The 26,690-nt window shown below is 39.5% G+C and overlaps 1 protein-coding gene across 5 annotated transcripts in view; it reads right to left on the bottom strand.

Moving 5' to 3' along the window:
• Positions 1–26,690, bottom strand: part of LOC128702802 (semaphorin-1A-like) — a 548,739-nt gene that overhangs the window by 44,905 nt on the left and 477,144 nt on the right. For all 5 annotated transcript variants that reach the window (XM_070101980.1, XM_070101982.1, XM_070101984.1 and 2 more), the window contains exons 4-11: positions 21,787–21,838; positions 17,440–17,502; positions 10,361–10,468; positions 3,926–4,013; positions 1,363–1,467; positions 807–1,040; positions 449–651; positions 83–228 (exon numbers count right to left, since the gene is read on the bottom strand). In XM_070101980.1, coding sequence (XP_069958081.1) covers positions 83–228; positions 449–651; positions 807–1,040; positions 1,363–1,467; positions 3,926–4,013; positions 10,361–10,468; positions 17,440–17,502; positions 21,787–21,838 — 999 coding nt within the window. The remainder of the gene's footprint in view (positions 1–82; positions 229–448; positions 652–806; positions 1,041–1,362; positions 1,468–3,925; positions 4,014–10,360; positions 10,469–17,439; positions 17,503–21,786; positions 21,839–26,690) is intronic.

Genomic DNA, 26,690 nt, shown 5'->3' with positions numbered 1-26,690 from the left:
GCTGTGCCTGTCCTCTAACATTCATGACCAGTTCATGATAAAAGTGTTCAATTACACATACATAATACAAAATTAAACCTACTCAAATGAAGCCTTCATAAGGAGAGGTTGAGAAAAAAAGGCAGGAACTGCTTCATCCATTAGTGGATGATCCTTGGCAAAATTAACATTGTGTTCAGGTAGAGTCTGACTATCTTCAACACAACTTCCTGGACGGGGCTCTGGTACCTGTAATGCATCAATTCTTCAATGAATCAAGTGGAAATCATGCATGATAAATTGCAGAATATATTTAAGAATTAGAAAGCTTAAATTACCCCTATATATTTAAGTGTTAAAAATTATTGCATAATACTGTATAAATATACAAAACCCAGCAACCATAATATATAATTCATCATTATTACAGGATGAAACCTTTTAATAGAGTAAGTTATATAAATCTCACTTCAGACTGGCGAACTGGTAGCCAGTTGGAATTTATTGTCTCTTGTTCTTTGAAGGATCCCTCAAACGTATCCAAAATTGCTCTCATAGAAAACGCACACACAGCCGATCCCGGAATAGAGTTGGGTGGTGTAGTGAAAACAGCATATATTATTTTGTGACTTTCACCGCCATACACTCCCGAAATCACATCCGTCGTTGACTCTGAAGTTGAAAATCATCATTAGTGCCACAGAGAATGGATACATCATAGAAAAATAAGCAATACACAACCACTTAAAATTTATTTTACTGTACGTATTTTCACAAGCTCGTACTCTATTAAGTTCACTTTTGAAAAAAAAATATGCTTAACTCACGAATTTCATCGAAATAGAAGGGATAGTCCCCTGGGACGGAACAGTTGAGTCTGCTTTTAAGAAAAGAAGTCCAAGATAGCTTAAAACGCTGCTGTCCTCCGCCTCTGTCTCCTTTACACACACGAGCAACTCTAGAGTAAACACGTTTACCACAGTTCATGTATTCAACTGCAGTCTCCCGGAAGAAGAAGAAGACAAAGTCTCCATAATCAAAGGAGTGCACAAAATCTGGTGCTGGAAGAAAATAATGATTAAAAAACAATATTAATAAAAATTAACACAAACTGGGATAAGTTTGAATATTTTTAGCAAAATGTTACCCAAAATAATTTTCTCCTATCCTAGTATGTATTCACAGCAAGAAATTAAAGCATTACTGTGTATTTCAAATTTAAATGACTGACAAAAGAAATATCTTTCCAATATTTTATTCTTTTCCACATTAAACATTTCACAACCCTAAACAGCAGAAATGCTATCAAAACATTTACTCAGTATTATATGACAATAAAGTCAAAATACTGTGTTCATATAAAAAAAATTCACACAAGGTTACCATTTAACTGTTTGTAATCATTGTGATCCGTCTTAAGAGGGTGTCTGAAGATGAGAGGGATCGTTCCTTGAAAGTCTGCCACTGTCCCAGAGTAAAGTTCACCATCTGTAAAAAGGCCAAGTTCTCTTAACTTCTATTATGTTATCTTGTACTGTTATTCATGTTTCACAAAATACTGAAGTGTATACTGAATGTATTATGTAAATGCTAATCAAATGAATAACACTTTCATTAAATACAGCACTTCATAAAATTTCATGAAGGCAATAACAAAAGTAAGGAGAAAGTCAGGGGTTACAATGAGGTTCAGCTCTAGCTATAATAATGTCATTATCATAACTACAGGTGGTGTTTTGGGAATGACGACATTGACAGCAGACTTTCCTTTTAATAAATAACAAAAAGGCACAATACCGTGACTGGAACGATACACAAATAACCCGCACATAAAAGACAGAAGCTACGACGACGTTTCGGTCCGACTTGGACCATTGACAAAGTCACACTAACAGAGGAGGAGCAGAACGGCTATATATAGGCAGGAAGAGGTAGAGGTAGTAGTAGTGGTAGTAGTAGTAGTAGTAGTAGTACATGAATTGTATATAATACCGACAGGATGAAATGACACATGCACAACACCCGGGCATCCCCACCGTAGACGTTTCGCCATCCAGCCAGCCACTGGATGGCGAAACGTCCACAACAAAGACAACCAGACGCCGCACATGTGTCTAATTTAGACACATGTGCGGCGTCTGGTTGTCTTTGTTGTGGACGTTTCGCCATCCAGTGGCTGGCTGGATGGCGAAACGTCTACGGTGGGGATGCCCGGGTGTTGTGCATGTGTCATTTCATCCTGTCGGTATTATATACAATTCATGTACTACTACTACTACTACTACTACTACCACTACTACTACCTCTACCTCTTCCTGCCTATATATAGCCGTTCTGCTCCTCCTCTGTTAGTGTGACTTTGTCAATGGTCCAAGTCGGACCGAAACGTCGTCGTAGCTTCTGTCTTTTATGTGCGGGTTATTTGTGTTTCCTTTTAATACTACGTACACAGGAATGAGCAAATACACTATCCCATAGGTCAAACAAATATCATGGGGTCAGGCTAAGAAATGACACATCACACAAGATCATGAGAATAGGTCATACGAGGTTATAATTTGTGAAATCAAAGTCTGGTGAGGTCAGGTATCAGAAGGAGCAGGGAGTGTGAGGGAAAATGACAAATTTATTATGATCATTATATAAATCATTGACTATGTAAGCAATATATCCAGCCAACATGTTTTGCTCAATGATCCTGGTGAAGTAGATCACTGCTGCTTCTAAAATTGTGTCTGGCCCTGTCATTCTCGTGGTGTAACAGTTGTGGTATTTTCCCAGACCATGATGCAAGAATGAAGGTTGCGATGGACTACTTATTCCTGTATACTTCATAAGGCCCAGCATTAGACAAAACATTGTATTACAAGAATCCTCTGCTACCAATGTCTTTATTCAAACTTGTTAGCTTTTGCCACTGTCTAGCTGTGATAATAACTACAAAAGACAATTTTGTAACTAATGAACTTTGTCCATTTTTGAATTGACCAATGTAGAGGATTTTGTTCTGTAATTCCAAAGTCAATTATACAGAGGTTCATTATATCAAAGGGTTAATATAATAGAAATGCATACATAAAGATTTATTAGATCATAAAACATTTATTGGACTTACTAAACAAACCAAAAGCCCTTATGAAACTGTATTCTAAATACGTACATGTATCATAATACAACTTTAATGTCTTTTTGTACTAAAAGACTGCAAATCATTATACATGTATGATTACATATGCAGTCTGAAATTTTTCCTGGCTTCTCTTGTCTGTCCTCATTGGCTGTTATCCTTCAATAGTCATCCATCATTAGCAAATTGTGATACATATTTCTACTAGCTGGTCATTTAGATATACAGGGATTCCTCGCTTTACAGCATTTCACTAATACACAGCAGTTTTCAATTATAGCCATTCTTCTTTTATTCAGAGTTCTACAATAAATATATTCACCACTTACTACAAGCTAAAGATGAAAATATTTTAAAGTAATGCATGTATTGTATATGAACTTTTTAGGTTTAGCTATATGGCTCTTAATATACTGCTTACTTAATAGTTGAAAGTGAAAAAAGGCTATGATTCACTTTACAGCAATTTCTGCTTTACAACAGTAGCCTGGAATCCAACCTGCTGCATAAGCAGGGCCTTCCTATACCATACTGTACAAAGAATAAAATGGGACCAAGTCTAAACCTTAGGCTACTCTGCTTATTACCTTGTGCCCAAACTTGCTCTTTTACCATCTGATTTATGTTTCTTGGGTATTCTCATATCCACTGTTATTCACCTGCTCTTCCAATTTGTAGATCAGCTTAGTGTATAAGGTATCAAATGGCTTCTTATAATTCTAGGAAGATATATGAAGTATACCCATTCCTATCATTTCCATTTTATATACTATATTGTACTGGTCACTATACTAAAATTACATGGTTCATGGCACTAACCAACATAAACGAAAGTAGAATTATGTCTTGGGTCATAGGGACACTGGCCAGCACCATTGGTCTCCGTGAAGTTGAAGCTGCCATCAGTCTGCCAGGAAAAATGAGGTAAAATAAGTTTGATCCAGTAGACACACCACATCCACACATTACTATGCTAGGCTTGTATAAGTTGTATTATGTACTTGTAGAAATAAAGATTTAATAGTGTATTATTATTATGCATTATTATTGTGCACAAGAGTACAGATTTTTTTTATAAATGCCTATGAATATTTGGGAAAAATACATGGTTACAAAGATAAAATTTATTTCACTGTCTAGTATAATAAACTCTGAATGCTGGATACTATACTGATATTTCAGCCATAGTTAGAATGCTGTTACAGTGGAACCTCAGTTTTCATATACCCTGGTTTTCATAGGATTCAGTTTTCGACAGCTTCTTTCGGTGAAATTTTGTCCCAGTTTTCGGACATCAACTCGATTTTCGTAGAGATGACAAAATGGTCTGCGTACGTGGGATGCTTTGTGCGGCCTCAGGCCACACAAAGCATCCCACACGTTCTAACTCAGTCTGGCTTTGTTTCTCATGGAGTGAGCATTACACTACACGTTCGTTTGAAACATTTCGTAATAATCCATTGTTTCTTGTGCTTGTTTATTGAGTGTGCTAGCCACTGGCCCAGTGGCTAGCGCATCGGTCTGGATTTTTACAACTTTCTGATTGCAGGTTCTATCCTTGACCGTGGTATGATTTGCTTGCAATCGTGTCATTACGATTTCGTGAGTCATAAACCACAATACAGTACTGGCTAGTGGAAAAAAAAATAGCAAAATTATTAAAAAGTTCTCATTTGCACAATAAATCCATTTCTTTTACACTAGATTAATTGAATCAATCATTAAAAGAAATAATAATGTACCTTGTAGTGCAGTGGTTATGTTAACAAAAGTTAGATGCTCTGCCTAACCTAACCTACTACAGTGGATCCCCGAATGTCGTAGTCGTCAGATTTCGTAATATTTGGTAATCAATGTTTTTTCGTCAAAATATTGGCTTGGTGATCGTCATTTACCTCAGTAATAGTCGTTCATCCCAAACACGTATGAGTAGCCCTGACGCAGCCACAGTCAGTGTGCCACTGTTTATCAGCGAGTGAGCAAGATCCCACGCGTTCATACATTTCATAAAATTCCATTCATTTTAGTGCTTGTAACTGCTAAATAAGCCACCATGGGCCCAAAGAAAGCTAGTGCCAGCCCTTTGGTAAAGGTGACAACATGATAGAATTAAAGAAAAAGATAGTAGAAAAGTACAAAAGTGGTGGTGGTAGTTTCAGTGGTCAAGGGTGGTAGTGGTTGTGATGGTGGCAGAGGGTGGTAGTGAGGGTGGTAGTAATGGAGATTTGTGCAATGTGGAGTAGGATGGAAAGATTTGTGGAGGATCATCACCCTAACAAAGCTGTAGCAAGCCGTGTCAGCAACATGTACACTGACAATGTCTTGTCCCATTTTAGGGAAATTTTAAAGAGATGCCAGAAACAGAGCTCTCTGGACAGATATTTAGTGTCACAGATGTGCAGTGACTCAAGCTGGTCCTAGTGGCATTAAAAAATAAAGGGAAGTAACCCCGGAAAAGGACTTGGCACATGAAGTCTTTATGGAAGGGGATTTCCCTTCCAAACAATAGTAACTCCTACATCCTCTCCCCTCCTCCCGTCTTCCATACACTAAGAAGAATCTTCAATAAAGGTAAGTGTTATTTATTCATGTGTCTGTTTTCTGTGTAGGTAAAAGTATATTTCATGTAAAAAAAAAACTTTTTTTTTTTTAATACTTTTGGGTGTCTGGAACGGATTAATAGAATATACATTATTTCTTGTGAGGAAAATGAATTTGGTTATCGTCAATTGGACTTTAATCACACTCTCTGGAAAGGATTAATTACGATAACCGGAGCTCCACTGTATTAAGTAAAATATAAAATGTGCTGTATAAGTAAATACACTTGTGTATTACTTCCGTTTCTATGACAATTGGTCCAATTGTAACTTGTGTAAGATACCTTTCAGCTGTTATATCTATGTGACTCTGATGGGTTAGTCTTATACCCCTTAAATAATATCTTATCATTTCACGTACACTTTTAAATTACACCAAAGTGGTTGGGCCACTTACCTTTATATCCTACCTCTCACCCCCCTCCCACCCTTTTCCAATATTTCTATCCTTACCCATCCTTCTTCCTTACCCATCTTACCAAAGCTCTGGCCATAAGAAGCGAACCTTTCAGCCAAATGTTAAATTATTGGTGTATTAATTAGAAACAATGTAAAAACAGGCTTAGTTTTTTATTGAAAAAAACAAACCCCCGAGACTTGCACCATCATGATTGTTTTGTACAAGAGGTGACTAACATTATTATTATGGGGGAACGCTAAACGTGTAGGGATTATACAGCGCCCGTGGACGGGGGAGGAGGGGAATGGAAGGTATTCAGGCTCAATTCAGGGAACTGGAGCACAGATCCAATTCCCTATATCAAGAACCCTTCACCAGCATCAAGGAACCTCCCTTGAGGGGTACACATGCTCGCCAATGCATGAACAATATCCGTATCATCAATCTTGTAATACGTAACTGTGCAATGAAATCCTTCTTAGCATTAAAGCTTTAGTGCAAATATTTCCTCACCGAAAGGCTTTGGCCATTAGTACGTTAAGTGAATGCAAGTTTACCGAGGATAACGACTTGTTACAACTTAGTAATGTATCTTATTAGCATAATCACCATCCACGTATTGGTTAACAAAATACTGTACCCAGCACATAGCACCCATAATGTTGTTTCAGATTATTACATTCGTTAGGCAACACTGAACCCTCAGGAATTATATACTTATGATGGGTTTCAAGAGTTTTCCTACTACTGAGGCCTAGCCCTTGGGCAGGCGTGTCGGCTTCAAGTTCTTCCATCAAATCTGTACATGTGGTTTTGTTCACATATTTTATGTAACCAATATGGTTGATCATCCGGATAACAAGTAAAATAATGACATCAGTGAAATTAAATGGTCAAATGAAGCGCTAAATCTGAGTCATACAACGCTGCAGGTAGGAATGTACTAAGAAGAGTAGTGCAGGAGTATGAGAGTGGAGGGGTTAAAAGGGGCAGGGAGAGTGCAAGACAAAATTAAAAATCACAGTTAGTGAAATAAGTTAGTTTCTGTTAAAAAGTCAAGAGTCGGCATCAAAGGTGAAAGTTTCGGAGAGGTCAGAGTAAATGTATTGGGACGGTGACGTCGGAGTGAATTCTGCATGCCCGTTGACAGACAGGACAATTTATTAAGATACAGTTAACTGACATTGCAACCTGGCAATCATCGCAAAGTGGTGCTGGTCGTTTTTTCCACCAGGTATCCATGGGTATGACGCATGTAGTCGATACAGAGGCTGCCGTTTCCCAAACATGAAAATAGTGTTAAGTTGGAGAAACCCAAACGTGGTTTGATAGATTTTTTTTAACAGACGTTTCCCACAGAGGCAGGGTGACCCGAAAACGAGGAAACCCCATCACTCGCCTCCATTCACTCCTATATAACACGCTTGATGGATGCCTAAGCCTTTTGCACAGCTCTTTGCTCAGAACTAGAACATCCAACTTCCCAAGTACAGTCGATTGACTTTAAACATAACATCCATTCTCCAGGCAGGTCTGGCTACTGTTGCAGGAGTCGCTGGAGGGTGAGGCTACACAAGTCGAGTACGAACGGTGGTCGCTGCCAAAATGGTCTAGAAAAGGTGCCAAAGCTCTCCTTCAACAAGCCACTTGGTTACGTCTTTGTCTTCCCCAAATGGACATCTCCCTCTTCAATGCCACCATCTTTTCTGGTGGTGACCCAACTCCAGGTGCATGTCGGCCCCCACCCCCTAGGGTAATTTATGACCAAGAAAGTTTTCCTTATCCGACACCTTTAATAATTTTCCATTTCGTATTTATAATTATATTTAATTTTATGTATGCCTTACTTTACACATTACAACAAACTCATGGGTTTTCTTACCCAAGCTCTTGTAGTTTTTTCATGTTTATTTTCCTTGCCCGTGACGTCACTGCCACCCTGAATGACTTGTACCAGATAAGCCTGGCCCACGGCCGAGTTGCCAGAATAGAAAAATATCGAAACCCTTGAAGAGGGAACTGGACAGAAACCTGGAGTCGGTGCCGCATCAGCCGGGCTGTGATTCGTATGCTGGACTACGTACGGCAAGCAGTAACAGCCTAATTAATCAGGTTCTGATCCACCGGGAGACCTGGTCATAGACCGGGCCGCGGGGGCGTTGATCCCCAGAATACCCTTCAGGTAGACTCCGGGTATACCTCTGATGAGTTTCGCTAGTTTTTTCTACTCTCGAAGCCTGGCCTGGACCAGGCTTGTCTGGTACTTACCTGGTCAACCAGGTTATTGCAGTTGGTGGACCGCTGGCCCGCATATCCACCACAACGTGGTTGATAGGGAACCCTTCTGCCACCCATGAAAGGTGTCACAATAAAAGTGTCACAGGGAGATTTACATACGGGTGTATACACATTAAACGTACAGTGGGTGCAGAATGTGCCTTAACAAGCGTTTCAGTGTACTTATAAATTAGGAAAACACTATTAATTCTCATTAGCACACTGCGCCACATGATGCCATTTTCAAGCCAGACAAATCAGTGACATCTAATGGAATGGTAAAAGTATTAGGATTAATATTTCGAGTGAGTGAGTGAGTGTGTGTGTGTGTGTGTGTGTGTGTGTGTGTGTGTGTGTGTGTGTGTGTGTGTGTGTGTGTGTGTGTGTGTGTTTACTGATTAATAGTTAAAGAAAAGTCGTCATAAATTTTTATGTGCGGGTTATTTGTGTACTGTTCCAGTCACTATATTGTGCCTTTTTTCATTCTTTATAAAGATGGTTACCTGGATACCTGGAGGTTATTCCGGGGATCAACGCCCCCGCGGCCCGGTCCATGACCAGGCCTCCCGATGGATCAGGGCCTGATCAACTAGGCTGTTACTGCTAGCCGCACGCAGTCCAACGTACGAGCCACAGCCCGGCTGATCCGGCACTGACTTTAGGTATCTGTCCAGCTCTCTCTTGAAGGCAGCCAGGGGTTTATTGGCAATTCCCCTAATGCTTGATGGGAGGCTGTTGAACAGTTTTGGGCCCCGGACACTTATGGTGTTTTCCCTTAGTGTACCAATGGCGCCCCTACTTTTTATTGGGGGCATTTTGCACTGTGCCAAGTTGGTCTTGTCTGCTCCTGGATCGCCTCTTCAAGCTTCAACTGGTCGACACTATCGATTTCTCGTCTCTGGCACTATCACACTTGCTCTTGAACATGTACAAGCATTTTGTCTCCACTTCCTAGCCCATCTAAGCCCACTTCTTTACCATCCCGAGACTGTGAAAATACTTCCCACTAGCCGAGAGACCCATAAGCCTCTTATTTCTAACATTGTATACCATACTGAATCAAAAAGTCTTGTACGCTAAAATCACATCTCCCCTGTGTCCTATGCCATTATTAAAGTTTGTTACCCCTCGCCCCCTCTCGTAATTCAACCCCTTCAGTCTACTTGGAAACCTATTATGTTTACGAAAATTTAATACCACTCCAAATCATGTGACCTGGATCCCACTATTAAAGTTAATAATACCTTATGGGAAAATCACTCATCGACCGGCCACTCCGAGTATCATTGTGATCAAACTCACGTATGCGAGCATTCATTCAATCATGACCCTAATATAAAAATGCTAGTAAAATCGGATCATGCTCGCTACAGCCGGTGTAATGATAAATCCACCAGTTAAAAAATTTCAGAGAAAATACGATATCCAGCTTTTTTTTTTTTAACAATTCTGTCGATACGCGTAACCCTTCCTATGAAATGTGTTTATAAACTTTGCCTAAGTTTAAATAATCTGATAAAATGCCCAAGATCAATATATCGAAAAACCAACGTTACTAGACATATTCTCTTTTCAATAATTTTTAGATATTTTATTAGAACAGGTTGGGTACACGTGACAAAAATGAATGAAATATCCCTGAAAAAACAGTGGTTTCCTGCGAGTTTTCAGTCTATCACAAACTATGTACAAGATTAAGTGATAAACGACACTCAAGTCTAAGGGTTAGATTTCCGAATAAACTTTCCGAACAACCTGCTTAAAAAATAGTATTTCGTGAAATTTTAAGAAGTCTGACTTGATTAATATATCAAAATAACTTGCGTAGTAAAAATACACTATCTACCATTCTTCAGTTTTCGGATATTTTGTTTTTCAATAATGTAGCCAATTAGCTACGTTGAATTTTTACACGCTGTTGAAATATTAACCTTAAAAATTATTACCTTACGTTTTAATTACCAGAATTTTCCTTACCTGTTGAGCGTATCTGCGGCAGAGTGGCTTGTAGGCGTTGGTACCACACACCAGGAACCGTCCCTCACCCTCCTTGGCCAGAACTCTGATATAATTCTGACATTCGTCCTGGGGGGTTTAAAAACAATTTTAGTCATAGTATTACACTAACATATCAATCAATGGCCAGCTTCTGCCATATCAAAGACATAATAGCATGTCAATGGCCAACTTCTGCCATATCAGACATACTGTTACTAAAGCCAGTAGACGTGTACCCTTCGGTGGTCAGGTACCTACTGCTTAGGTGTGTACCGTGAGGCACTCAGGCTCTTACTGCTCTAAGGCCGGCTCAGCAGCCCCCACATTGGGTTTGATGACGCACCCAGTGGTACTGCCGGCCGGCAGGTTAACTATTTAACCGCTAGTTTGGCAGGGGCCGCAACAACGCTGTTGATAATAGCATAACAATCAACGGCCAGCTTCTGGCAGGTTGCCAAATCATCCTCATTCTTTGAAGCCAATACCTCAAAAAAAAAAAAAAATTCCACAGTAGCTCAATGTCATTTTTTGTATTAACATCCAAAACAAGTCTCCTCCCATAATGGCAACACAGTACCATCACTACAAAATTTCTTCATCTACCTACCTGCCTCTTCCCTAAACTTAGTACGCAATACTGAACTCTGTAGAATGTTTAACTATATCCTCATTGCCCTACTGTAATCTTACAGCTCGATTAAAAAAAAAAAAACTCATTACTTACTGTATGAATCTACCCTGCGAGATGAAATATAACAGCGAAATGTAACTAGTTTTTGTTTTCACGATGTAACTTTCATAAAGAATAGGCTAGCTGCAAATTACAAATGTATCAAATTTCGTTAAAAAACCTAAATTGAACAGCCGAAACTTTAAATATTTAGGAAAAAAAAATATGGCGAGTGTGTTTATGTGGATGGTGTGGTGCAGGCGGCAAGATCCAAGAAGAGCTAACTCATTATATGGTAATGAGGTAGAGACGCCTCCTGCAGTAAATCATTATTTCTCACCAAGTAGGAGAGCTCCTGCAGTCTCCACTATAAAGATAATGGGTGCCGGTCGGAGCAAGATTAGGATAATACAGTCTATGCCGAGGTAATAGTACGACAAATAATGTATTATGACACTTATTAAATAGACCTATCACTCGCCTGGGATTCTCCTTTCAATCATTGAGTTGATGAAGGGCTCCCCCCTGACGGGAGAAATGTCTCTAACAATTGCCCTAATACCGCATTTGTATGTTACATACGTATCGGTGTTAATCAGTATGTGTAACCTAAACTGATGTCATATAGCTGATTTACGATGGAAAAATAATTCATCATTATACAAGAGAAACTGTTCTTTCTGAAAATCTGATTAGTTCCCGAAGTGTCCGATATCAACATGCACAGTAATCTAATTAATGTGATGTTTTATTTGTGTCCTAGTTTGCAAGAACCTTTATACTAGATGACTGTGTTTAAACCTGGTTTTAATCACAGATAAACTAGAGTTGTGGGGTATTATGTTATTGTTGTTGCTGGGGTTGGGAGACTGGGACGCGTTTAGACCAGGGGGGGGGGGATTAGAAAATTATTTGACTAGCAGGCCACATCACCAGCTTATCCTGCTTGGGTATGCTACGTGGGCCATACTTATCGATGAAAAACTTGTTAGGGGGAAGCGGGAAACACACAGGGGTTATACAGCGCCGTAGTTTTCGTCTCGGGTTTGTCTATATATATGGTGAAGTGACCCTTGACCCAGGGAAACAGTAGGTGTTGCCGTCTAGGGGCTTGTACATTTCTGCCGTATGAGCCCTGCTTCCAGAAATCTGCTTTAAGACGTTCGCTTGGCCTTTTGATACTGCCTAACAGACAATAGGTACAGTTACCCATGTGGGAGACAGTAGGTTAGAATCGGTTATATGATCCCTACCCTCCCGGGCAGAGATATGCAAAACCAAAGACAATTTACATGTCTTGGGCTACCAGGCGGGCACTTGATGGTACTAACGCTAAAGCACAAATGGCACTAGCATACAATCGCCCTGGGATTAATTCCAAAGGTTATTAGGTGCATTAAGCGCTGCCAGGTCTTGAAGATATGACTAACCAACACCCGCTCCCAATTAGGACAAAATCAAAATTAATTATTTCTTAATTAGGAGACACTAATTACTAGATAGTAACGGGTCGAATATAATTCTTTAGCGGGACAGGAATGGCCTCAGAGCCGTGTTTTGTCAACCCCTGACCAAGACTAATTTATTATGCAAGTTTTTATTTTATTTTGGAAGGGGTTAACTAAAAGTATATAAACATGTCATACAAATCTGCCCTCGTCTCATACTAACGGACGGGTCACGATGATTTATTCTCGACATATTTATTTACTATATATTATGCTGCGTCGTAATTCCCGGCTGATCTTTTTTTTTTTGATGGGGTGGAAAGGCTCACAGGACGAGCACTGGAAAGCGTACTCGTTTCCAAATTTACTGGAGGCTCCACTTTTTATATACATACAAGACAGAATACATAAAGCATCTACACAAACTTATCATCCCTAATCACTGAAGTGATGAAAAAACTCACTACTTTCACAGTCATTCTGTGTCAGCATCGCTGCTCAACAAAAGCCAAACCGCTTTTTTTTTCCTATCTCCAGACCTCCACAAAATTCCTTAATGAATAGCACATTTTGAAGCCGCAATTTTCCACTTGCTAGCGGCTATGAACAAACGCTACTGAGAAAAAGAGGGAAAAATGTAAAGCGACAAAAGGATATAAATTACTCAATTTCACCTGGTGTGTATGAAAAGGCTCACCGAATTTTGAATGAAAAAAGTCGAGTATCATCCAAGACTTAAAATTCCTCATATTCTACAAAATATAATACAGAGGAGAAAAATCTTTGATCATAGACCGAGAGCATTCCTACTGATGCAAACTGCAATATGTAAAAAAAAAGTATTACAATTATAATTAAGTAAAACATCTTGGTCCTTAAAAGAGAAAAGTAGCACATGGAAAGTTTTAATTTGGTTTCTGTTACAGCATAATTTTTAGCGATACTATATATCCTAGCGTGTGAATAAGTGAACTTACAAGCGATGTAAAAGTGGATGACAGTAATGAAATAATTTTTTGGTATAGTTACTATGTTGTGGGCTTTATTTATGAACATAAAATTAACAAAAGCCCTATTTAAAATCTACATTACCTTACAAAAGCTTCCACAACAATATGGTGCAACGTGAATCCCAACCCTCAAAAAATAAAACACACTAGGTCAAAAATAGAATACAAGCACTAAAATCTTGTTAAAGTTAAATCCAATAACGCCAAAGAAAATTACGCCAGAGATGAACAAACAAGAGAATGGTTCAGCTATCCCAGCAAGGTAAATCCCTCAATCACACAACGATCTAACTCCAATAACAACACCCAACGATACTATATAAATATATATAAATATAATATATATATATATATACATATATATATTATAAAATATATATATCATTGGAAAGGCTCTGTTAAAATACAGATTGCCTTATTATCATAGCCTAATTCCCTGAATTTATACCTATCAAGGAGAGATTTGTTACTGTCACGTTAATGTGTTTGTGTACAGTATCCTCATGTTATCCAAAAGCTGATGTGCAAACTATTTTTGCATTTCTCTTTTTTTTTGCCATTATTAAATACAATGCAAGTCATCAATGCTTTTCAAGATCAGTTATGTGAACTTGTTTATTTTTTTTATCAGAGTATCTGGACACAGCATATTGTCGGCCATATTATACTGCTGCAGCGTTACATTCACACGTGTTAATATCTAACTGTAAACTAGAAATATTTTTTTACTTCGAATACGGAGAGTTCGCAGCGCATATAGTGATGATTGCACAATACTCTCATGGAGACTACGATCAATATTCACACAGACAACTGTTGCTCCTGTGTTCGTGGTAATGCACGTCTCGAATTTTAAAGGTGTGTTTGACAAGATCTTGAAGAGCCCTCACCCCATAAGCAAAAGTGAAAGGCAGGTCATTGAAGTCTGCTGCACATATGACCTTACTGGGACATTGGCTGTTGATTCTTCTGTCAATGGCTCACCAAATGTGCAACAAAAGCAATGCAGCGTGAAATTAATTTATTTTAATATTCAAACGCCTCAAAAAATGTTTAGTGTGTGTCATCCCATTATCTCGCGTCACATTTGAATCTTATTCCGGAAAACTTTGAGATGATCAATGCCTTATGTATTCAAGTTAAACATGGCAAAAGTTCCCAAATCAGTTTGATCCACCGGGCTGTGGTTCGTACGTCGGACTGCGTGCGGCCAGCAGTAAGAACCTGGTTAATCATATTATGATGCACTAGGAGGCCTGGTCTGGCAGCGGGTCGCGGGGACGATGACCCCTGAAAACATCAGTGTGGTATATACCCTTCTTAAAGGGAATGAAAATATAACCAGTCAAGTTCACCTCTTAATCCCTGGAGCCTTGTCTCCCACGGCTCCCACTAACGCTTTATATTCATACACCCAACTTAAATTAGCATTTTAGTATCTTTATCGAGGCTCGATACTGCCCGACAAGTAACTATCAGAAAGACAAACAGCATCCTAACTAAACTCAAGTTTACTTTTGAGATTCACCTGTGACCTGCTACAAGAGTTTCAGTTCTGGCGGCCCGGCATGAGGCCAAGCCTCTCTGCTGATTGTCAAACAGGTAGATTGTTGCTGTTGGCGGCCCACCGCCCCATACCCAGCACACCCTGGTTGATGCTGGCAATACCACGGAGGGTCTGCAATTTTCTGGTCAGTGGCAACACTGACTGCTTGACATTCGCTGTAAGCTGTCTTCATTTGTTAAACACATTGTCTAGATAATAATGTATTCTACCAATCTTTATTACTCTTATTTGCTGGCCTTCAGTCTTTTCATATTTTAAAGTTAGGCATACAATATATTAAATGATTGCATTATTATACTTCCTAATGTTTTTAGTAAAATCTGAAAATTAAATAATTTTTGCTCAATTTTATAAATTGAAGCATTTATCGCACAAATCACGTGTATGATAAGTATAGCTAAACACGCCTCTGTATATCCCCTGACAGGCGCGAGCACTCTTGCAGGGGACACAGATTACAACCAAAGACGCAGACAAGCGATAGGAACAGTACTATTTTTCTCTTAAGTAAATGGGGTGAACTAGATGGGAGGCAAATTCTATGCACAATATCTAAAGTAGGTATGATCAGGTCCGGGGGGTTAGTAATCGGGTAAGTTTCTCGACAGAAGGTGAACCAAAAGGGGTCTATGAATCAACTCCTGCAAACATAGCTAGGTGAGAACGCTCGTGTAAGTTATCATCCACATGTGAACAGCAGTGAGGTGATCTCCACGCTGCTGCTCTCCCCTTCCCAGTGACTATAGAGCACACCCCGCACAATCAGTTTCCCTAACACATTCTAATCTCTTCCAATACATCAAAATTTCACATGGCAGGCTCACTACCATACTCTCTCAGGACGAAGAAAGATTCCTAGCAAACTAGGGTTTGCCCAGTTTCCAAAAAGTTACTGGATAAAATCGTTCTTGACAATTATTGCAGCAAAACTACTTTCATGTCCACTGGCATCTTCCTAAATACAATGGCTATTTCCTTATCGTTTTTGTAAAATCAAGGAAATCTATTCCCCCCCCAATTAAAAAAAAAAAACATCCTTATGCCCAATAATTTGGGTTCAAAGTCTTCAGACCTCCCAGATAAAAGTTACTACCCTCTAGAACAGTATAATTATTAATCTTAATTTTTAAAGAGGTGGATCGGTAAGCCAACTGAAGGCCTCTGTCAAATGGCCAAAAGCCCCAGTGGCGGATCATATGACAGATTTGCATCAGAAAGCAATTACCCCTTTTCCTGACGAATCTTGCCTAACCTAACCCAGTGTGGTTGAGGGTATACTGGATGGTCAAGATGCGCGTGCACACCTGACTCAAAACTTCTCACTCCATGCATTATGCATTGGGGTACACATTGCCTGCGTGTACAGTTTCACAAATTGTAAAATACCAGACTGAGAACTCAGTAACACCCCATCAGTGGAAGACAAACCCAACTAAATTAAAGAACGTCAAGTTATAAGCTATGCCGCAGCAAATTCTAATGAAGGCAAAATATCTCGAGTTGACTTATCTATGTCTTGTAAACTTACACAAGCCTCTCTTTCCTCTTAGCATTCTAACCTTTCCTCTGACTTCACTTTTCCTTTGACCCTCGTTCATCCTTCTCGCCCAAATTCTCTCATCCATTCCAACCTTTTCTCTCCTCCCTTCTTCAACCCTTCCACCATTACCAGTCTGCTCTGATAGCGAGTTCACAGGTTGACACTGCTCCATAACGAGGTAATTATCGGGTGATTTAGGGCCGTGCTGGAATCAAGCTTAAGAGTGACGCTCGATAAGTCTAGTTTAGTCATTAGCCATTCCCTGCCTGCCTCTACCATCAGGTCAGAACCCTGCCAGCCTAGACAAGCCTGCCAACTGACTCTCGAACCAGTCAAGTGATATTGTAAAAAAAATAAAAAAAAATGTGTAATATATAAACTACAATTTCATTACAATACTGAATGCCCCCTTGCGTGTTAAATGTGTAACTATATTTCACTGTTTTCCATTGGGGGGAGGGGGCAATTTGTAGATAGTATCAAATAAAGACAAAAATGAAAGGTCAAAACTTAAAAGAAAATGCTTATACATCTGCTTAATTAATGCAACAGAAGGCATGAAATTATTTCTAATATTTATTTTACATTTTTAGACAGGCATTAACGATGCTTAAAAGCACGAATTAAAATTTTAACTAATGGATTAATTTAGAAAATGAGCGACATTATCAAAATAGCTTCAATTAAGTATGTAAATCTTTAAAATATTAACTCAAACTAAAATTAAAGACTTTACATGTACTGTACTTAAAGAACTTGCTTAAACAAAAGCTAACATACAACTTTAAAAATATATAAATCATAAAATCAGTATTGTACTTACCACGGACTTGCCCTTATCGAAGCACATGGAACTGTCTTGCTCTTTGGAGAACCACACAATTCTCTGTCAAAATAAAACATCAAACAAATTAGTTACAATTAATTTGTTAACCATATGTTATAGCACAAGTAATAAAAGGTGTAGGATATGCCAGGTGTTTATTTCACAGCAAAATTAACCCAAGAGATGACGCATTTGCTCTCTGGTTCTTACACTAGGCTACCAACTCTTCCTTCATGCCCTCAAACTTGCCCAGTATATAAATTCCAAAGCTGGATAGGAATCATGCTTACTTGTTTCCTCTCATGTTTTATGTCCACCGCATTATCACTGGCGTTTTTTTCTTCGTCTATTCATGCCTAGGCACAGTGAAATGTACATACACTCGCTACCTTTCTTACTATGCAGCTTCTGTTCAGAAGTGCCCTTGCTTTCCTCTTTCTTCAAATCTATCATTAATTTCCACGAATTTGAAATTTCCATTTTGTTAGCGCGTGCTCAAAGTGTTTCTCAAGGTATCGGTAGGAATCGGCTAATTTAGATGGCATCGATATCTGCCTAAAACTGAATATCGGCAAGATTTTTGATATCACACCCCTCCCTCTAGTACTATCTATCTTCTTACCCCTCCTGAATCTGACTTCAAGTCTTCTCTGCTTTTTCCCTCGCTCAGCTGTTTTGATATGGCCTAGGATGGACCGAAATCTCGTCTAAACTTTCCCAAGTATGTATTTGCGAATGTGAACCCAACTTGACTAAAATTTATGTAAAACCTAGTTTAATGTACCTATGTTATCAATGAACTTGCGCAGAAATGTATCTCATGGTTTTATTTTGGGATAGGGGGAAGTCTGTTGGCGTGTGTAATATATTAACTACCTACTCATGTCTATCAATATCATTCCTATTACTGTTAAATCATACATTTCTTCTTACAGCCTCGCATTATTATATTCGTGGGGAAGCGCTAAATCCATACGAGACTTCGAGAACCTGGAGAATGAGAGATAATCAAGTTAGGTCAGGGGAGGGAAGCTCCAATTCCTTTGATTAAGCACCCATGAAGGAACAACAAATAGTTTAAAGAAAATATTATATAAGAAAAACTACATAACCGCCTTAGTGTAGGAAAAAACCTGGACAAGACTGGGGGCGGATTATTAAACTTTTACTTGTCCACTAAATTATGAAGATTATACTTTAATAACGGAAGTGAGAGTAATTTGTGGAAATTAAAAGCTAACTTGTATTGGCAATAATATCCAATCTTTAATATTTAGGTCAAAACACTGTCTTGTTTCCGCAGCCCCTACCTAGAACGCGAACCAGACAAGACGGGGAAGAATGGAGAGGGGGAAGAATATAGTGGGGAAGAATTGAGAGAAGTAAGAGAGGAAGGATCAGAGAAAAAAAAGAGGGGGAAGAATGGTAGGGGTAAAAGAGGAGGGGTCAGAGAAAGAGGAAGAGAAGGAAAGTGAAATGGAATACAGAGGGAGAGAGGGAGTGAGAAAGAGGGAGAGAGCCCACAGATGGCTCCAACTTCATCCTGTTCCCTACTTGTATGTCTCATAACAATAAAAATGCTTTCAAATGAGCTGATGTAGGTAACAGCTCTTAGCTTGCCAATAAAGTTAGGAATCCTTAACCTGTAAACAGCTTGTCAATAAAGCTAGGGATCCCAAACCCTGTGTAATGAGAGAGAGGGAGAAAGAGGGAGAAAGAGGGAGAGAGGGGGGAGAGGGGGGAGAGGGGAAGGGGGAAGAGAGGGAGAGAGGGGGAAGAGGGGGGAGAGAGGGGGAGGGGGAGAGGGGGGAGAGGGATAGGGGGGAGAGTGGGGGGAGAGTGGGGGGAGAGAGGGGGGAGAGGGGGGGGAGAGAGGGGGAGAAAGAGGGGAGAAAGAGGGGGGAGAGAGGGGGGAGGGAGGGGGAGAGGGGGGAGGGGGAGGGAGGAGGGGGAGGGGGAGAGGGGGGAGAGGGGGATAGAGGGGGGGGGAGAGAGAGGGGGATAGAGGGGGGGGAGAGAGGGGGATAGAGGGGGGAGAGGGGAGAGAGAGAGAAAATCATACCCACACCTTACATACATGCAACCATTATCTCCAACCATACACACCATAGCAGGAAGGCACAAACCATCACTAACTGCGAATAAACTCGTCATGCAAAATTATGTGACGGCCCTCATGGTTCAGGAGGAAGCCATATATCACGTGTCCAGTTAAGAGCATGACACCAGGCAAGCCCTGGGCCCCTCCTGTCCCGAGGATGTTGTGACCAGCCCCATCACCTCCCCGAAGGGCAGACTGCTCAATGATTCCCACCACGGCATTCTAACCCAGATTCCCAGGGACGTTATGGAGGATCCAGTGTTGCTTCAATGTGATTTTATTAATGCCCTGACAATGTTCCTAGCCTGAGATATAAGAGATTCTTCATGGTTTCCAATTATCTTCGTAGTTTAGTTTGCCTGTTTTGCTTTTCTAGGCCTGTTACCTGGAGTTCCAGGGATTCTTTGTACATTTTTTCCAGGCATTTTTTCAACATTTGATCAATAGTTTGGGATCTTTACTTTTCTGTTAAATGCAAAAACTTTTTATTTTTGCTACAGTTTATTTTAACACTAACTTTTGCAACGCGTCGTATTTTAATTACAATCCATACTTCATAAGTATTGTTTTTACTTTTATGAACTTCGAGTACAGAAGGGCCCCGCTTATACAGCAGGTTAGGTTCCGGGCTATATGAAATTCGAGTACAGAAGGGCCCCGCTTATACAGCAGGTTAGGTTCCGGGCTACTATACAGCGAAAATGGCTGTACAGTGAATCACAGCCATTATTCACCTTCAAATGCATATAAAGGCTGATAACATGTCTACACATTAAGTGAGCAATACAGCTAGGCCTACAAAGTGCATACAGTACACATATTACTTGCCTTAAAATATTTTCATTCTTAGCTTATAGTGAATGGTGAATATATTTACTGTAGAAGTCTGAATAAATGAAGAATAGGTATAACTGAAAAATCAGGAGTCTGTATTAGCGAAGCTCTGTTAAGCGGGGCCTGCCTGTGTGTATGTCAAGGCCTATTTGCTATCAGGACCATTAAAGCATAAATCTACCTTGTTTCTAGCCGTCAAGTATACTTTAATCCCCATTTTATACTGCCAGTTTATGTATTTTTTATTCTGCTCACCACTGGCAGCATAAGAGACTCCACAATAATACTCAACAGACGCTGTTGCAGTAAACTGACAGATGAATGGTATAAAATATCGACACGATGGAAAAAGAGAAATGCAGTATGACGAGACCCTTGACTGACAACGTTTCGCCCACAGTGGGCTTCATAAAGTCTCAAACAGATCTGTCTGAGACTTAATAAAGCCCATAGTGTGGGGCGAAACTGAGCAAATATCGCATTATAGCGCATTTGTCTTTTTCACTGGAGTAAAGTCAAGGTTTCTGCCCTGAAAATAACCCACCTACCCTACTTAAGTACCCATGAGCACAAAGTTTTACTTTAAACCCCAGATACCCCTCCCTCTTGTATACCTACTTTATGTAACCTCATGCTGGGGAGATTATGAAACTCATCACCGCAGATTCCACCTTAATCTATGTAATTCATACTCCATTAAGTGTTTTTTTTTCAGAGCAACTATTATAAATCACATAATTACATGACATTTTCCGCATGATAATCCTACTAAAGATGCCAGGGCTCTGCGGAAGGAGAGAGGATTGTGATAGGCTGCCTCGGGTGTGACGCGCCATCAAGAAGGCTCTATCACGCCTCCAGAATAATGAAATGGACCCGCCTGCCGATACCACCAGGCTCACCCCCGGATTTGCTATATCGGTGGGATTTAGGAGACCTCAGTAATGGTATGCCAACACCACGGGAATAATGCTATTGGGGATTTGGGTAAGTGTCCGAGACATTTCAGTAGTCTTAAAAAAAAGAAACTGGAAAATATGGACAGTTTCACTTTTAATTTAATTAGCGTAAACGTGTACAAGTTTTTTTTTTATTAGACAAGCTCCGAGTTCCAGTGACCCAATTTGTTTACAATTAAATTTATTAATCGTAACATAAAATACACTAATATATAAAAGCTATATATTTAATATTTACTAATCAAACTATCAATACAAAAATATATCTCGGAACAATGACTATTTTTTTTAGGTTGAAATCTATGCGTTTATCGATAGACGAGATGGTTAAAACTTACTATCTGGATAGCCAAGAGAGCCTATTGACTAACCAAGTATCTTTGAACCCATGTAACTACACAAGAAACCTGCGTGTACAACTATGTTGTATAAGCACAAATCATAACTTACTTGACTGAAGTTCTCTTCCAAGTTGTGGACACTGATATTGTAGACGATGTTTCTGTAAGAATAAGAAGTAAGAGTTAGTGCCACCTTCTCAAACTTTACCTGGCACACAAATGTAAATTAGCCAACAACAAGGAAGACACGCCACCTGGCTTACGCTCTTCCATAATACTGATACATCGACATATTTCCCGAGTGGTGCAAATTTTGTCTAGAGGCACTCTTTTCCAGCAATAACTCAAATTTTCTCTCATTCCTGTCTCGCAGCTATAGCTCGGTAAATAGATTTCAAACTTTTAACACTCTTGAAGAAAGGAAATTTCTAGAAGACACTTTACTAGCAAAACAATTTTGTTATGTGCGCCTAAGTAGTAAGAGTGATTTTCGTACTTCCCCCCCCCTCACTTTTTTCTTTGGACTACAATTGAATTAAGAACAAATACATTGAAAGTCCCGATCTTCACAGCATTGCTGGTGTTTTCCAGCTATGGCCAAAATAGTCACGGAGCAAACAAAGGAAAAGTTGGACTATAACTTGGGTACATTGCTGTCAAACTATCAAAGGCCGGCGGGAAGAGCCCGCTGCCTCCCACACTCACTTTTATTTTCGTTTCTTAAAGTTTTTAAGGACGTCCACGAGTATACTCCGTGAATCCCGTTTCCCTTCTGTTTTATACCAACAACAATGACAGCAATGTCAAAGTCCAACAGCAATTAAATAAACGGGGAAAACAAATTCTTAAAAAATCACCAAATCGTAATAACAAGAGCACTAGGTACTCTTTTAAGCATATAGTAACAGGAGGTAACTGCGTCACCAATTTTATAAAAGCGGTAAATGTGTTATTAATGCATATATTTAGCTGGCGTTAAATAAGGCCAATTAGATTATGGTAATCTCAGCAAGGTTAGGTTAGTTTGCTCAGTTTATGTAATGAAAATTTAATGTTAATTCACAAAAAATACATCAAGGCATAAGATTTTTCCCAAAATACACATTACTGGGACAGGTTTCGTTTGATCAATTATACCTAAAATGTTATATATGTAAACCTAAATATCACCACAAATCATCAGGCTTCCTTATACTTTTCTGTTACCATTATTATTACTATTTGTATTAAAACTTTGAATCAATTTAATGTTAAAATTTATGGCATACACCAGAGTTGACATTGCACTGTTATTATTACAATTAGCATCAATCATCGTAATCTTGGCAGCGATAAGCCCTCAGAAAGCATACATCTGGGGAATAGGTAATCAAATCTGAGGCAAAGAAAAAGTTAACCCCCAACTCCTTGGATGAAGAGTCCTTCGTCAGCATCAAGGCACCCCCATCCCCATGAAAGGCAAACAAACACAAATTAAAAAAAACATTCATACATAATATGCTGTTTTGTGAGCGTATAAAAATTTGTTACTGATAGTTGCTAGAATGCTTGCAGATTATGTGCCATTACCTCAAATCTATTTTATGTACAGAAAAAGTACCTGTATGAAAAATCAAAAGACAGTTTCCTGGTCAGAAAACAATCCCCCTCCCCTTCCCACTCAGAAAATCAGACCTTCATCACAAGTTGTCAGTTATAAACGCTCTTAAGGGAGGCGGTGGAAGATCCCTCAAATAGTGTACTTCCCCCCAGCCTGCCCTCCCTCCCACCAAACAATCCTAGTTTACCGAGGCACGAGCCACACACGAAGGAATTCAATATCCATTATAAGAATTGGATCTCCAGCCCCAACACTGCGTAAATAACACTCGCCGCCGCTGCCTCTTCTTTCTCCAACCCTCCTCTTCAACTTTCTTTTAACAAAAAGACACTTTCTGGTTCTGACATTTTCAGTTAACAGTATTTTATTCAAAAGAAGAATTGCCCTGAACTATTGTAAAAAAAAAAAAAAAAATGAATGAAGACGATACAAATAAAAATATTTAAAATGTGTTTCTTTCCATTTCTATTAACTGCATCCGAGAAGCAACATTTCAAAACGTTAGAACTTGTGGCAGCTACCGAGACTGACTGATGGGAGCCAGACACTCTGGCGTCACAGTGACCCAACCAGAAGCAGCCACGATTAAACAACCGCACACAAACCTTTCGCAGGGAACAATCTCAACTATTTAGGCTCAAATAATCACCAATGGAAAGAAGTAAAGTGCCCAATTAAACAAGTTTTGTTTTAAGTTGCAAATGAATTTAACGTGACTTGTTAGAATGAGGCTTCCTGCCTTATTCCGTCACTTTGGTTATATGATTACCTATCGAAACCGAATTTTCTGCACACCTACGATCTTTATGGTTTTAAATATTAACACTCATTTTTGTGCCGTGCTGAATGTTTTATCAATCTACATTTATTCCATTGAACAATAATTACAGCTAATATTAAAAATCCTAAGATTTCTCAATATATAAAACACAGTTTCCTGTGTTTTACCGAACGTCATAAAATTTGCCAGACGTGTGTTAAGTGTCAGCTTGGCGTCTCCTTGTGTCAGCGACAGAGCCGACAATATAGTCAGTTGGCACGGCACTAGCTGTCCCATTTTTCGCCTTGCTATTGCAGTTCCGATATTTCTGGATCTCATATTTTCCCAGTTCTATCCGTTTATAAGATCAAGTGTTCGTTTTTCAATTTCATTCCTGCTTCCACGTTTTTCTTCTATTTTCTGGCATTACTTAATCTGCTTTTCGATCCCGTGACTGGAACAATTCACCAAAAAGTTATACTGAAGAGAGGAAACTCTATGATTACTTTTCGCTCCGTCCTGGACTACTGACACGGGTCCAGGACTGAGTGAAACGTCGTCTTAAGGTTCCCAAGTGCATAAATAACAAAAAAAAAAAAAGCACAATACCGTGACTGGAACCATACACAAATAGCCCGCACATAGAAGAGAGAAGCTTACGACGACGTTTCGGTCCGACTTGGACCATTTACAAAGTCACAGGTTATTGTTGAAATAATGTAAGGCCTATGGATAGGATTTAGTTTAACTAAATATATATTACAACCGGGTAAGTATTGTCATCGAAGCAAGTACTTTCAAGAGCTTTGAAAATACTTTGGATAAATCCACGAATGCATAATTCTACGAATAGACGGGCGAGTGTGCCTGCGGACGATTAGGGCAGGTCTGGATGTTAGGTACTTAGATTACATTAGGTTATGTTAGTCTGGCTAGGTCTAGTGACGGTCAGGTCAGGTTTGGTATGGATAAAGGTCATTAAGTAATACTGCAGGACGTTCCATTGGTAGAAACGCCCTACATTCAATTCTAAGATATTCTACTAAACATTCCCACCACGTTCTAAGACAAATATTCTACGTTTGATCCCTGGCACTGCTACAGTTTTATCAACTTTCATATTTAACTCTCTGGTGAGGCCAGGTCCACAAACTGTAAACAACTCGCCAAAGCACCGCTTCGCAATTAAGAAAACTTCATTATTTTTCCACCCTTGCAGAATTTCCTTCCTGTCCTTCCTTCCAGTCTCGTGGAATTTAATCCACCTTTTTGTTTGAGCAGCTGTGTTCCAAACTAGCAGTTTCTTGGCTTGGCTGCACCAGCCGAGGAACATTTAACAGCGGGTGCTGGCGGCTGGGTTTTACTATTCCATCCCGGCGCTTCCCATTCGTCGTCTCCTGCCCCACGATCCCTCCTCCAGAACGACAAGTTAGCACGGGTTAAGAATGCCCGGGGGGCAAGTTTAATAAATTGCCCTCGGCCCAATGAATGGCTGGGGCAGGCTGCGTAGGGCTGGCGAGCCATCTCCGCCCTAAGAGCTTCCTGACGGAGGACACAGTCTCCCGCGTTGCCCAACACTCCTCATGACTCCACCTAACCTAGATCCCTTAGGAGCTATTCATGAGAGTAAAACTTTACGCTGGGCAATTTCGTGTGTCAACCTTCTACAATTTAATGTCATCTTTGGTTTAATGTAATTATCAAGCAAGTATAATCAATAAGTAATAATTATAATATCGAAAATCATTTTTATATAAAAATAAGCACAAATAAACAACAAGAGATTAGCCGCTACTGAAACAAAGACCGCAAACAGTTCTCACTGAAAAATAGGATAGGAAACATTTCAACATATTGCATGAATAATAAAACTTTATAGGAATACCAATGAGAACGTTTGAGCGCGACAAAATTTCACCACAAAATGCCTATCAGACCACTAATACTATGCAGAGATGTGGGTTAAAATAAGATGAACTAATGTATTCCTGTCCTCAAGTCGTATTGAATAATCCGTAACATAAAAGAAAAGACAATTCGAGATTATTAAAAGCTAAGGTATTTTGGATTAATATAATTTAAATCTTTTAAAGTTAAAACTATGCGATTTATTTATAAGAAAGTTGTAATCAAACTTGTAATCAAATTTCGGAACTCTCTACGGATTAAAAATGAAAACCTTCCAGATTTTCCCATAGAGAATAGATAAACATTCAGATAAAGGAAGAGTATAAATACGCCGTCACAATAAGCGTATTTTTCTAGTTTGCATCGGTCAGTTTTAACACTGCTTGTACCTGTACCTATAGTTTACAGTTAAATGCATGACCAAACTTTCCAAAAGACCAAGAGAACTATCTTAAGAGGAAATCCACTTTACGCTGCTACATCTCAAGTGGCCAGTTTGCATATCAATATAGTTGCAAGAGCAAAAATTCTAGATTGTAGTGGTGCTCCGCCACTCTTCCCTCCCTTTCGGATATTATGCCGGCCTCCAGAGGGGCGCCAACTCCATCAGGAAAGGAAATAGGGAGGCTTTCCAGGAGCTGCTCTTTTTACTTAGCTACGAGGCTTGGAGGGGGGGGGAGGAAGCGTTCAGTAAGTTTTCTTAGAGATATATGGGGAAAAGGATAGTGCGGAGATGGGGTGTGAA

This window comes from Cherax quadricarinatus, chromosome 79, assembly GCF_038502225.1.
Source record: "Cherax quadricarinatus isolate ZL_2023a chromosome 79, ASM3850222v1, whole genome shotgun sequence".
Taxonomy (NCBI): Eukaryota; Metazoa; Arthropoda; class Malacostraca; order Decapoda; family Parastacidae; genus Cherax; species Cherax quadricarinatus.
This window is presented reverse-complemented; position numbering and strand designations above follow the sequence as displayed.